At 53.3% G+C, this 11,602-nt stretch overlaps 1 protein-coding gene across 2 annotated transcripts; it reads left to right on the forward strand.

Moving 5' to 3' along the window:
* Positions 1–678: 678 nt before the first annotated feature.
* On the forward strand, positions 679–11,273 carry SLC35H1 (solute carrier family 35 member H1). Of its 2 annotated transcripts, XM_073308650.2 has the most exons (9): positions 679–946; positions 1,687–1,837; positions 5,911–5,974; positions 6,214–6,286; positions 7,383–7,551; positions 7,818–7,901; positions 9,168–9,343; positions 10,093–10,222; positions 10,427–11,273. In XM_073308650.2, the coding sequence occupies exons 1-9, from the start codon at positions 830–832 to the stop codon at positions 10,549–10,551; spliced, it is 1,089 nt and encodes a 362-aa protein (XP_073164751.1). In that variant the 5' UTR covers positions 679–829; the 3' UTR covers positions 10,552–11,273. The 2 variants fall into 2 exon arrangements, with proteins under 2 accessions (XP_073164751.1, XP_073164752.1); XM_073308651.1 differs by lacking the exons at positions 679–946; positions 5,911–5,974 and having other exon boundaries at positions 1,751–1,837.
* Positions 11,274–11,602: the final 329 nt, after the last annotated feature.

An 11,602-nucleotide genomic window follows, 5' to 3' on the forward strand; every position in this document is an offset into this window, starting at 1 on the left:
GCGGGCTGTACGAGCACGGTACAGCCCGCTGTGGGGACAGTAGAGGGGAGGGGGAGGGGAGGCGAGGCGGGCTGTACGAGCACGGTACAGCCCGCTGGGGGGACAGTAGAGGGGAGGGGAGGGGAGGCGAGGCGGGCTGTACGAGCACGGTACAGCCCGCTGGGGGGACAGTGGAGGGGAGGGGAGGGCACCACGGGCTGCGAAGGGGGGGCTGTGTCCACCCCCTGCGAGGAGGGGGAGGGGGAGGGGGAGAGGAGGCGGGCTGTACGAGCACGGTACAGCCTGCTGTGGGGACAGTAGAGGGGAGGGGGAGGGGAGGCGAGGCGGGCTGTACGAGCACGGTACAGCCCGCTGGGGGGACAGTAGAGGGGAGGGGAGGGGAGGCGAGGCGGGCTGTACGAGCACGGTACAGCCCGCTGGGGGGACAGTAGAGGGGAGGGGAGGGGAGGGCACCACGGGCTGCGAAGTGGGGGGCTGTGTCCACCCCCTGCGAGGAGGGGGAGGCGGGCTGTACGAGCACGGTACAGCCCGCTGGGGGAACGTAGAGGGGAGGGTCGGGGCCGGGGCCGGTTCCCTGACGCTCAGCGCGGGGACGCGTCAGCAGGAGGCCGGGGAAGGGGCAGGCCGGGCCGGGCCAGGCCAGGCCGGGCCGGGCCGGGCCAGGCCGGGGGAAGGGGCGGGAGCGCGGGCGGGCGGACGTGGAGCTCGAGCTCCAGCGGCCCGGGCTGCGCCCCTCACCGCTGCCTCTGCGGGCGCTGGGCCGCAGGGTCCCGCTCGGGGGCGCGCCGGGGCCGGGGCCTGGGCCCGAGCCCCAGCCCCGCGCTGCGCCATGGGCCGGCGGCCGGGCGGGGCCGGGCTGGGGCAGGCGGCGCTGACGCTGGGGCTGGTGCTGCTCTATTACTGCTTCTCCATCGGCATCACCTTCTACAACCAGTGGCTGATGAGGGTAACTCGGGCGGCCGCCCCGCCCCGCCCCGCCCCGGTTGGCGGGGAGGGGGCCCAGCAGCCCCGGTTGGCGGGGAGGGGGCCCAGCAGCCGCGGTGGGGGCGCCGCCCTGGGAGGCGGGGAGGGGGCCCAGCAGCCGCGGTGGGGAGGGGGCCCAGCAGCCGCGGTGGGGAGGGGGCCCCGGTTGGTGGGGAGGGGGCCCAGCAGCCGCGGTGGGGAGGGGGCCCCGGTTGGCGGGGAGGGGGCCCAGCAGCCGCGGTGGGGAGGGGGCCCCGGTTGGCGGGGAGGGGGCCCAGCAGCCGCGGTTGGCGGGGAAGGGGCCGCGGTTGGCGGGGAGGGGGCCCAGGAGCCTTGGTGGGGAGGGGGCCCCGGTTGGCGGGCAGGGGGCCCAGCAGCCGCGGTGGGGGCGCCGCCCTGGGAGGCGGGGAGGGGGCCCAGCAGCCGCGGTGGGGGCGCTACTGGGGCACAGTTGATTCGCGTGGGGGTGCAAGAAGCCTGTTGGTGATGGGTGTATGAGGAGCATGGGGGGGCCTGTGCAGGGTGGGTGGCAACAGGTGCTGGGTGACTTGGTGGGAGGTGACAGGGTAGTTAGCAGTGCCTTCTGTGTCTTGTGACAGGATCTGTGTGTGTGTGTCTGGCTCCACTCCGTGCATCCGATGAAGGGAGCTGTAGCTCACGAAAGCTCATGCTCAGATAAATTGGTTAGTCGCTAAGGTGCCACAAGTCCTTTTCTTTTTGCAGAGTTTCCATTTCCCTCTTTTTATGACCCTGCTGCACCTCCTGGTTATTTTCCTGCTCTCCGCTCTGACCAGGGCCCTGTTGCATTGCTGCACCAAGAGGTCCCGTGTGGTGCTGACTTGGGCTGACTATCTCAGAAGGGCGGCTCCAACAGGTACAGTATGTACAGCCACAGAATGGAGGGCATTGCCACGGATTGGGGAGAGGAGAGAGCCCTCTACTTTTCTTCCCAACACAAAAATCTTTGTTAACTTACAGATAAAATTGGTGAAGTAACTAAAATAACAAACGGTATTTTACAAGTGAGCCTCAGCTTCTGGCATGGTACCTGGGTGCTGTGGCAGAAGAGTGTGGCTATCCATTCTGGAATGGCATCATTTAAATCAAATTTTAAAATGTAGGTTTTCATGCTTTAACTATGTAGATGACGACTAGTACAATCCATACAGTATGCTTTATATTCATCTTGACGATAAATATGCTTTTGGTTTTTGATGTTACAGACTTTTGAATTGAAAAACTCAGTCATAAAAACTGCCAGGGAATCCTGGTGGGTGTGGTAGCTTGGTAGGAGACATTTAGGGCAGTTGGCACCTGGTAAAATGTGAGAAGCAGCTTGGGATGTGTGATAAGCACCTTCACTGAATGGCTTCTGCTATAATGACCAGGAATTAAATAGTTCATGTAGCTGATGTTTAATTTATCACAATTAGGTTTTGGAGCTAATATCTGTTGTAATTAAAGTGCCAGTTCACGCCTGTTAGAATAATTGTTTCTGGATATCTGCAATAAGTTTACAGTCAGAACATGTTTTCAAGACTTTCCTATAGCTGTGAGGGCTATATTGAATTATTTCATGAAAATTGAAATGCTGGAGCATGATTCAGCCTTGTCATGGAGTCCCTGGGCAATGCTCTGGAACTGCTCCCCATGAAGCCAGTCAGGACTCTGGGGAAGTTTCCTTTCTGTGAGCAGCTTGTCTTCAGGACACACAGCTTCCACCTTCCTGGGTCTGACCTCAGAGCATTCAGCATCCTCTGCACCTCCGGGCGCTTCCCACAGCCAGTCCGCCCAGGTGGGCTCCTGGGGAAGCCAGAGGGTCCTGCCCCCCAACTTCGCAGTCAGACGTGACTCTCAGCCAGCCAGTAAATCAGAAGGTTTATTAGACGACAGGAACATGGTCTAAAACAGAGCTTGTAGGTGCAGAGAACCGGACCCCTCAGCTGGGTCCATTTTGGAGGGCAGTGAGCCAGACAACCACTTCTGCACTTCACTCCATGTCCCAGCCAGCCCCAAACTGAAACTCTCTCCAGCCCCCCTTCCTCTGGGCTTTCCCCTTTCCCTGGCCAGGAGGTCACCTGATTTCTTTGTTCTCCAACCCTTTAGCTCTCACCTCACAGGAGGGAAGGGCCCAGGCCATCCATTGCCAGAAACAGGGTGTCGGCCATTCTCTGTGTCTAGACCCCTGCACACAGCTGCCCTCTAGGGCTCTGCAATGATCATACACCCTTACCCCACCCCCTAGATACTTAAGAACTGCCTAGGGGGAACTGAGGCACCCCCACACTATTCAGAGGAAACATTAAGAACAGTCCCACTTCGTCACAAGCCTCACCTCATTCCCTGGAAAAATCATGGAGCAGGTCCTCAAGGAATCAATTCTGAAGCACTTAGAGGAGAGGAAAGTGATCAGGAACAGTCAGCATGGATTCACCAAGGGCAAGCCATGCCTGACTAATCTAACTGCCTTCTATGACAGGATAACTGGCTCTGTGGATGAGGGGAAAACAGTGGACATGGTGTTCTTTGACTTTTGCAAAGCTTTTGACACGGTCTCCCACAGTATTCTTATTAGCAAGTTAAAGAAGTATGGGCTGGATGAATGGACTATAAGGTGGATAGAAAGCTGGCTAGATTGTCGGGGTCAACGGGTAGTGATCAATGGCTCCATGTCTAGTTGGCAGCCGGTATCAAGTGGAGTGCCCCAAGGGTCGGTCCTGGGGCCGGTTTTGTTCAATTTCTTCATTAACGATCTGGAGGATGGTGTGGATTGCACCCTCAGCAAGTTTGCAGATGACACTAAACTGGGACGAGTGGTAGATATGCTGGTGGGTAGGGATGGGATACAGAGGGCCCTAGACAAATTAGAGGATTGGGCCAAAAGAAATCTGATGAGGTTCAACAAGGACAAGTGCAGAGTCCTGCACTTAGGACGAAAGAATCCCATGCACTGCTACAGACTAGGGACCAAATGGCTAGGCAGCAGTTCTACAGAAAAGGACCTAGGGGTTACAGTGGACGAGAAGCTGGATATGAGTCAACAGTGTGCTGTTGTTACCGAGAAGGTCAATGGCATTTTGGGCTGTATAAGTAGGGGCATTGCCAGCAGATCAAGGGACGTGATCATTCCCCTCTATTTGACATTGGTGAGGCCTCATCTGGAGTACTTGTGTCCAGTTTTGGGCCCCACACTACAAGAAGGATGTGGAAAAATTGGAAAGAGTCCAGCGAAGGGCAACCAAAATGATTAGGGGACTGGAACACATGACTTGTGAGGAGAGGCTGAGGGAACTGAGATTGTTTAGTCTGCAGAAGAGAAGAATGAGGGGGGATTTGATAGCTGCTTTCAACGACCTGAAAGGGGGTTCCAAAGAGGATGGCTCTAGACTGTTCTCAGTTGTAGCAGATGACAGAACAAGGAGTAATGGTCTCAAGTTGCAGTGGGGGAGGTTTAGATTGGATATTAGGAGAAACTTTTTCACTAGGAGGATGGTGAAACACTGGAATGCGTTACCTAGGGAGGTGGTGGAATCTCCTTCCTTAGAAGTTTTTAAGGTCAGGCTTGACAAAGCCCTGTCTGGGATGATTTAGTTGGGGATTTGTCCTGGTTTGAGCAGGGGGTTGGATTCGATGACCTCCTGAGGTCCCTTCCAACCCTGATATTCTATGATTCAGCAGGAAGGAATAGATTCTGTGGCTGCAGAATGGACAGGACCCTGGATATATCCTTCAAACACGTACCTACAGCTTAACATTAAAAAGACTTGAAGTGACCAGTTAAGACAATTTACAGCAATATTCTGCAATGCTGACCGTTAGTGTATTTCATTAACCATGATACAGAGATGTGGAAATTCACTTAATTGGCCTTATCTTTCATCTTAATTTCATACTTGCCATCTGTAATAGAGACAATTAGTGTACATTGTCCAAGTTATGCCTATGTTTTTATTGAAGGACTTGCATGTTAATATACAAACTGTAGAGTCATAAACTATTTGTGGAAATTATTTTTCTGGGTCACTCCCAGTCCTTTAAGATGAGTGAAATATTTACACTAGTTATGTCAACAAGTTTTAGTCAAGAGGGTTTTTTGGGTGGGAATTTTATTTGTATTTATTTATTTATTTATTTATTTTATTTATTTATTTATTGGCCATCGTGATGCACAAATTCGTAATGCTTAGGCTCAGCTGCTGCAATTTTCGATATATAGAAGTAAAGGCATATGGCCTGATAAATGTCCAGCTAGTTCAGAACACAGCACCTTTCCTACTCAGCTGCACAGGTTTCTGGCAACACAGGTTTGATCTTTTCTGCACTGGCTCTTCTCTGAACAGAGTCTGGTCCGTGGTCACTGTCGTGACTTACAGAACTCTGCAGGAAACCTGCCCTGGTTCCTTGAGAGACCGTCTCCCTCCTTACGTGACCACATCCTCCCTCTTTCCTGTGTTCCACAGAAGCAATAAAATTGTTGGCCACAGAGGGAGGTTCATGGATGGGGCCCAGGACCTTCACAGGAGTCATACCTAGATGAGAGACTATCCTGCCAAATGAAATCAGACTGACCACTACATTGGTGCATTCAGATCTAAACGCAGAATCCTCCCTTCACTCCAGCTTCCATTTAGTAGCCCCTCACTCTCACCCTGCTAAATTCTGAAAAGGTTTAAAAAAATGCGGACCCTCAATGCTCTTAAACACAGGGAATGGAGAGATCATTGTTAGAACTCTTACTCATGGGAAGCACTCAGATATTAAAGTGATGTGCACTAATCAAAGAATAGGCTTGAGAGAAAAATACAAGGACCCATTAATGTTTTCATCAGGTTGACCTAGGAGACTCTGTCTAGGCACATTGAGTTGTCTGGGGCAGCAGGGCATGCTTGGCAACACATTCTGATTTGGTGAAAGGAGGTTAATGCCGAGGGGTTCTTGTTTCTTTAGCATTGTCGACTGCCTTGGACATTGGGTTGAGCAATTGGAGCTTCCTGTACATCACAGTATCCCTGTAAGTAGCAGCCTCATATCCACCATGGGAGACATGAGTAGTGGGTTTGGTGAGTGCTCTTGCAGAGCCAGGCAGCGGGTCCAGGCCTGAGCTCCAGGCCTTATAGGGGCGATCTTCAGGTTCCAGACCTGTGGAGATGGATATTGGTTTGGGGCTGGGTGGTCTGGCTTCCCAAGGTGTTGTGTTGGGAAGTGCCACATGATGCTGGAGAATGATTGATTGTGTTTTGGCCTTTACAGCTACACAATGACAAAATCCTCTGCTATCCTCTTCATCCTGCTCTTCTCCCTGATCTTCAAACTGGAGGAGCTGGTAAGGGCTCTAGTGTTATGAGCTCCTTGGGGAGGCAGCTGGTCATGGCTCAAGGTGTGGGGATGGGTGTAGGTGAGGGCCTGGATTCTGAGATGGAGGGAGGGAGGAAGGGGACCATGAGGGGAAGCAGCTGCCTGATTAATGGGTCTGGAAGAGATGAGCAACTTGTCCTTATGCAGCCTTGTTGGGGGGGAGGGATAGCCCAGTGGTTTGAGCATTGGCCTGCTAAATCCAGGGTTGGAGTTCAATCCTTGAGGGGGCCATTTAGGGATCTGGGGCAAAAATTGGGGATTGGTCCTGCTTTGAGCAGGGGGTTGGACTAGATGAAATGCACCGCTACAGACTAGGGGCCGAATGGCTAGGCAGCAGTTCTGCGGAAAAGGACCTAGGGGTGACAGTGGATGAGAAGCTGGATATGAGTCAGCAGTGTGCCCTTGTTGCCAAGAAGGCCAATGGCATTTTGGGATGTATAAGTAGGGGCATAGCGAGCAGATCGAGGGACGTGATCGTTCCCCTCTATTCGACATTGGTGAGGCCTCATCTGGAGTACTGTGTCCAGTTTTGGGCCCCACACTACAAGAAGGATGTGGAAAAATTGGAGAGAGTCCAGCGAAGGGCAACAAAAATGATTAGGGGTCTAGAACACATGACTTATGAGGAGAGGCTGAGGGAGCTGGGATTGTTTAGTCTGCAGAAGAGAAGAATGAGGGGGGATTTGATAGCTGCTTTCAACTACCTGAAAGGGGGTTCCAAAGAGGATGGCTCTAGACTGTTCTCAATGGTAGCAGATGACAGAACGAGGAGTAATGGTCTCAAGTTGCAGTGGGGGAGGTTTAGATTGGATATTAGGAAAAACTTTTTCACTAGGAGGATGGTGAAACACTGGAATACGTTACCTAGGGAGGTGGTAGAATCTCCTTCCTTAGAGGTTTTTAAGGTCAGGCTTGACAAAGCCCTGGCTGGGATGATTTAACTGGGAATTGGTCCTGCTTCGAGCAGGGGGTTGGACTAGATGACCTTCTGGGGTCCCTTCCAACCCTGATATTCTATGATTCTTGGAAGCCTCCATGGTGATGTTATGTTTGTTCTCGCTCAGAGGATGGTGCTGGTGCTGGTGGTTCTGCTCATTGCTGGGGGGCTCTTCATGTTCACGTATGAGTCCACACAGTTCAACATGGAGGGGTTTGCGCTGGTGCTGGGTGCCTCCTTCCTTGGGGGCATTCGCTGGACTCTCACCCAGATGCTAATGCAGAAGGCTGAGTTGGGTACGTTGGGTACGTTGGGAGGCAGGGCATGGAGGGGTAGTAGCATCCCTAGCGCAAGGAGAGGGAACGGGGAGGTGGCAGCCCCTGGGCCAGGGGAGGAAATGGGGATGTGGGGGTGTGGCAGCCCCCGGGGCGGGAGGCAGAAGCTGGCATTGGGATATGGGATAGGGTGTTTGCCCTAGGAACAGAGTCAGTAAAGGCTTCTTTATGGGCTGCCTCTTCACCCAAATTTTGCTGACAGGTCTGCCCCAACTCTCCTCCCACAGGGCTTCAGAATCCTATTGACACCATGTTCCACCTGCAGCCTCTTATGTTCCTGGGGCTCTTCCCTCTCTTTGCTGTGTTTGAGGGTGAGTTGGCTGGTGACAGGAGGGGCTCTTTCTGCGGGCTGCTGGGGGATCACTAGGCAGTTTGCTGCAATGGAGATGAACTGTATAGACAAGGGAACAACTTCCTGAATTTGCAAACTAGGTAGGTGTTAAAGCAGCTAAACCTGAAACATTACTGATCCCCTTCCTGGTCTTCCTTGAGGGGACCCACTTTAGGTTTAGGGCTTCTCAGGTGGAGACCCATGCTGCTCTCCCAACAGACCGAGGGTTTGGGCTTGCAGTTCCTCTGCATCTCGCTATGCCAATTGCCAGCCAGCCTTCACAAAACAAAATACATTTTATTCTTAGGGCAAAAGTATTAGAGAAAAAACACACACAAAAATAAACCTAACCTGCATGCATTCTAAAAGCTTACCAGAGGTCACCCCCCAGCTCCAGCATAGGCCTGTCAAAGGTGTCAGTCTTTCACGCCTCTTGGCTGGGTTTGCTCTCCTGGTTGCCAGTTCATGTCAGAAAGAAAAGGATTACTTGTGGCACCTTAGAGACTAACCAGTTTATTTGAGCATAAGCTTTCGTGAGCTACAGCTCACTTCATCGGATGCATTCAGTGGAAAATACAGTGAGGAGAGTTATATACATATTCATGTCAGGTTTCATGTCAAGAACCAGAACCTCCTAGGGACAGTTCAGTGCTTTCTTTGTATGGTTTGGGCCTTCGAGCTCTGGCCTCCTGTAACAAATTGTCACAGCTCAATGGCCCTCTCCTCAGGGAGAAGCTTCCAAACACTAGGTTTTTTGCATCACCACTGTTGGGGAATTTGCGTTAGTCACCCCTTAGTGGTTCCAGCTTCTTGAGGAAATCCATCCACAGTAAACCAGGAACACACAAATATAGATCACTGGGATTGATACAAATGATTATGAATACTCTGCAGTTCATACTGTCTGGCCCATCTCTATATAATGACGTTTTGAGGTTTTCCTTTTGTAAGCATAATATACAAGAGGGTCCCCAAAGATGCTGCATGTGGTTGCAATATGTGTCATGGTAGGGACCTGCGGGCCCAGGAACCCAAGGGGCTAAGGCAACCCCTGTGCTGGCGAAGTGTTGAGTACTGGGTCAGCACCCCTCCTGGTGGGGGGGGGTACAAGCGACAGCTCCTCTCCTGGTATAGGGCAGAGAGGTACAGAGGATGGCAGTCACTTTCCTACTGGTCAGTAGGGAAAGTGCTCCATTATCCCCCTGTGTCAGTCTTTCCTTCCCTGCTCCCCTTCTCTTGATTTCAGGGTTGCCCCTATCTACGTCGGAGAAGTTGTTCCGTTTCCATGAGGCAGGGCTGTTGCTCAGTGTGGTGGGGAAGCTCTCCTTAGGGGGATTTCTTGCTTTCGGCCTGGGCTTCTCTGAGTTCCTCTTGGTCTCCAGAACCTCCAGCCTCACTCTCTCCATTGCTGGCATTTTTAAGGTATGGAGCTATGATTTATGTGGTAGTGCAGGTTTGCCCAGACTGGCCCAGTCCAGGCTGCTCCAGAGCAGCGTAACCTGCTCAGAGGTCCTAGGAAACCAATTTCTGACACCTCACCTGCACTGCGGCTGCCGCCCCTGCCTCCCTATCCCTGCAGTTCTAGCTGCTTCAACTGCACTGGACTCCTGCAATGCCCCCTGCCCACCCCCCATAGGGATCCTACAGCAGCCTCCATCAGTGAAGGGCAGAGGCCAAAGGCTTTCCTGCCAGAAGGTATCAGTGAGGTCCAGAGGTTGGTGAGGTTCAGGATGCGTATGAAGAGCAAAAGATCCACAGTTACATTAGTGGGGATAAACACTCCTACTTTAGGGCATGGGGCTAGCCTTCATTAATGGGGTTTGGGTGACTCCCCTGGCACAGGCAGTCCCAGGTTCCCTTCTGTACAGTTTCCTGCCCCTTCCTTGGAGGCTGAACACAATGGCCCATGCTCTGATCTGGTAGACGCTGTATTCCCTTGTGTCCTAGCCTTGCAGGTGGGGGCAGGTGCAGCCCCCAGAGCACTGGTGTCCTTTCTCATCTTTCTGGGATCTATTTTTTAAAACCCTTCCATGTGGTCAACGTTGGCACTCTGAGGAGGGAGCACAGGCAGGGCTGTTTGAGCGTCTTGTACGCAGTTCAGCCACTCCTCCTCACTCCTTGGCTTCACCCATATCCTGCCCTACCATCTGTCATGTTCTCTCTGTTTCAAGGAAATCTGCACCTTGCTGCTGGCCACTCACTTGCTGGGAGACCACCTGAACCTCCTGAACTGGGTGGGCTTTGCTGTCTGCCTATCGGGAATCTCCCTGCACGTCACTTTCAAAGCATTCAGTTCGAAAGGTAATGTTGGTGAAGCCCCTGGTCTCTGCAGGAGCCCTTTCCTGCCTACGGCATGCCCCTCCCTGCCTGCACTAGTGCATCCATGATGAGCCCAGGGTGGGCCTGAGGCCTCTGTAGAGAGGGGCGGGACTAAGGCCTCTGCTGTGTGCATTTCAGTGGGAAAACACTACCGGTTTAGTCACTAAACAGGCTGTCTGTGTCTAGGTGAAAAGGAGTCAAAGCTACACAAAGGGACCAGCTCCAGCCCTGACCTGGAGCTGCTGCTGCGGCGCAGTGAGGCTGAAGAGGAGGAGGAGGAGGAGGAAGTTGGAACCGAGCTACAGCACTAACTGGGCCCTAAGCACAGCGCCCCTGCTGCATCTGATCATCAGACGCGACTGACAGATGAGCAGCAAACAGGTCCAAGAATCTTGGGGTGCCAGCTCCTTGAGTTCGGACACGTGAAAAGGGATGGAGCTGGAGCTAGTGAGGGACCTACTTCTCAGTACCCACAGCCCAGATCCATGGAGCCTGTTTGGGTGAAACAGGCAGCACTATACGCTTCCCCTTAAAAGGGATTGGAAGAGAAACCCCCCGGCTGTAGTGTGGGGGATGGGGCGGGGAAACTCAGATTGTAGAGCAAGGGGAGCCCACAGGCTGCAGGTCAAGGAGATGAGGATCAGGGCTCACTGTGGACTCTTTCTCCAGCTTGTTCTGGTGTTGGCTCCAAAGAGAGAAGGCAGAAGGGCCCCTTTGGGGCTCTTTCCCCACAGCTTTGTCACTGAGAGCCCTTACCTTCTCTGAAGATGATGGTGGTATAGAAAATCTGGGACTTGCCCCCATGGGGCAGCCATTGTACCCAGTAACCTGTCCAGTCCCAGCACACAATGTGAAGAGAGGATACTCCCTACTTGTTATTGGGGACCAATCCAGGCAGGAGACTCAGGGAAAGATGTGCACTGCTGGCCCCGTGCAGCTCTGCAGGGCATTAAGGGCCAGGGCATCCAGGCAGCAAATTTCTTTATTGAAAAGAGTTCTGATTTTTCATAGAAATAAATGACTGTCCAGCTTCCTTCTCTGCATGCAGCTGAATGTGTGTGCACCTGTTACAGAAAAGCAGAGGCAACTCCCACCCCCTCCATCCAAGCCGTTACCTCTGTCCCGGCACCGTCCTGTGAGGTGTTCATACTGTCACTTGCACAGAGCGTCTCCCTGGCCTGGCACACAACGTGATCTTGGCTGCAGTAGGTGGGCGCCGGCGCTGAGTCGGTGTGGGCCGGCGCTGAGTCGGTGTGGGCGGGTGTCTGCAGCCTCCTTTCCTCTCTAGGAAGTAATCCAGAGAACTGCAAGGTGTCTCACCTTTGCACTGGGTCCTCCCCAGCATGCCTGAAGAGGAAGCTC

Source organism: Lepidochelys kempii, chromosome 13 (genome assembly GCF_965140285.1).
Source record: "Lepidochelys kempii isolate rLepKem1 chromosome 13, rLepKem1.hap1, whole genome shotgun sequence".
Lineage (NCBI taxonomy): Eukaryota > Metazoa > Chordata > Testudines > Cheloniidae > Lepidochelys > Lepidochelys kempii.

Coding starts and splice junctions, on each gene's coding strand:
- SLC35H1 (XM_073308650.2), top strand. CDS start 830: ATGGGCCGGCGGCCGGGCGGGGCCGGGCTGGGGCAGGCGGCGCTGACG. Junction 1,838..5,910: donor CAGAAGGGCGGCTCCAACAG/GTACAGTATGTA, acceptor TTGTTTCTTTAG/CATTGTCGACTGCCTTGGAC. Junction 10,223..10,426: donor CAAAGCATTCAGTTCGAAAG/GTAATGTTGGTG, acceptor GTCTGTGTCTAG/GTGAAAAGGAGTCAAAGCTA.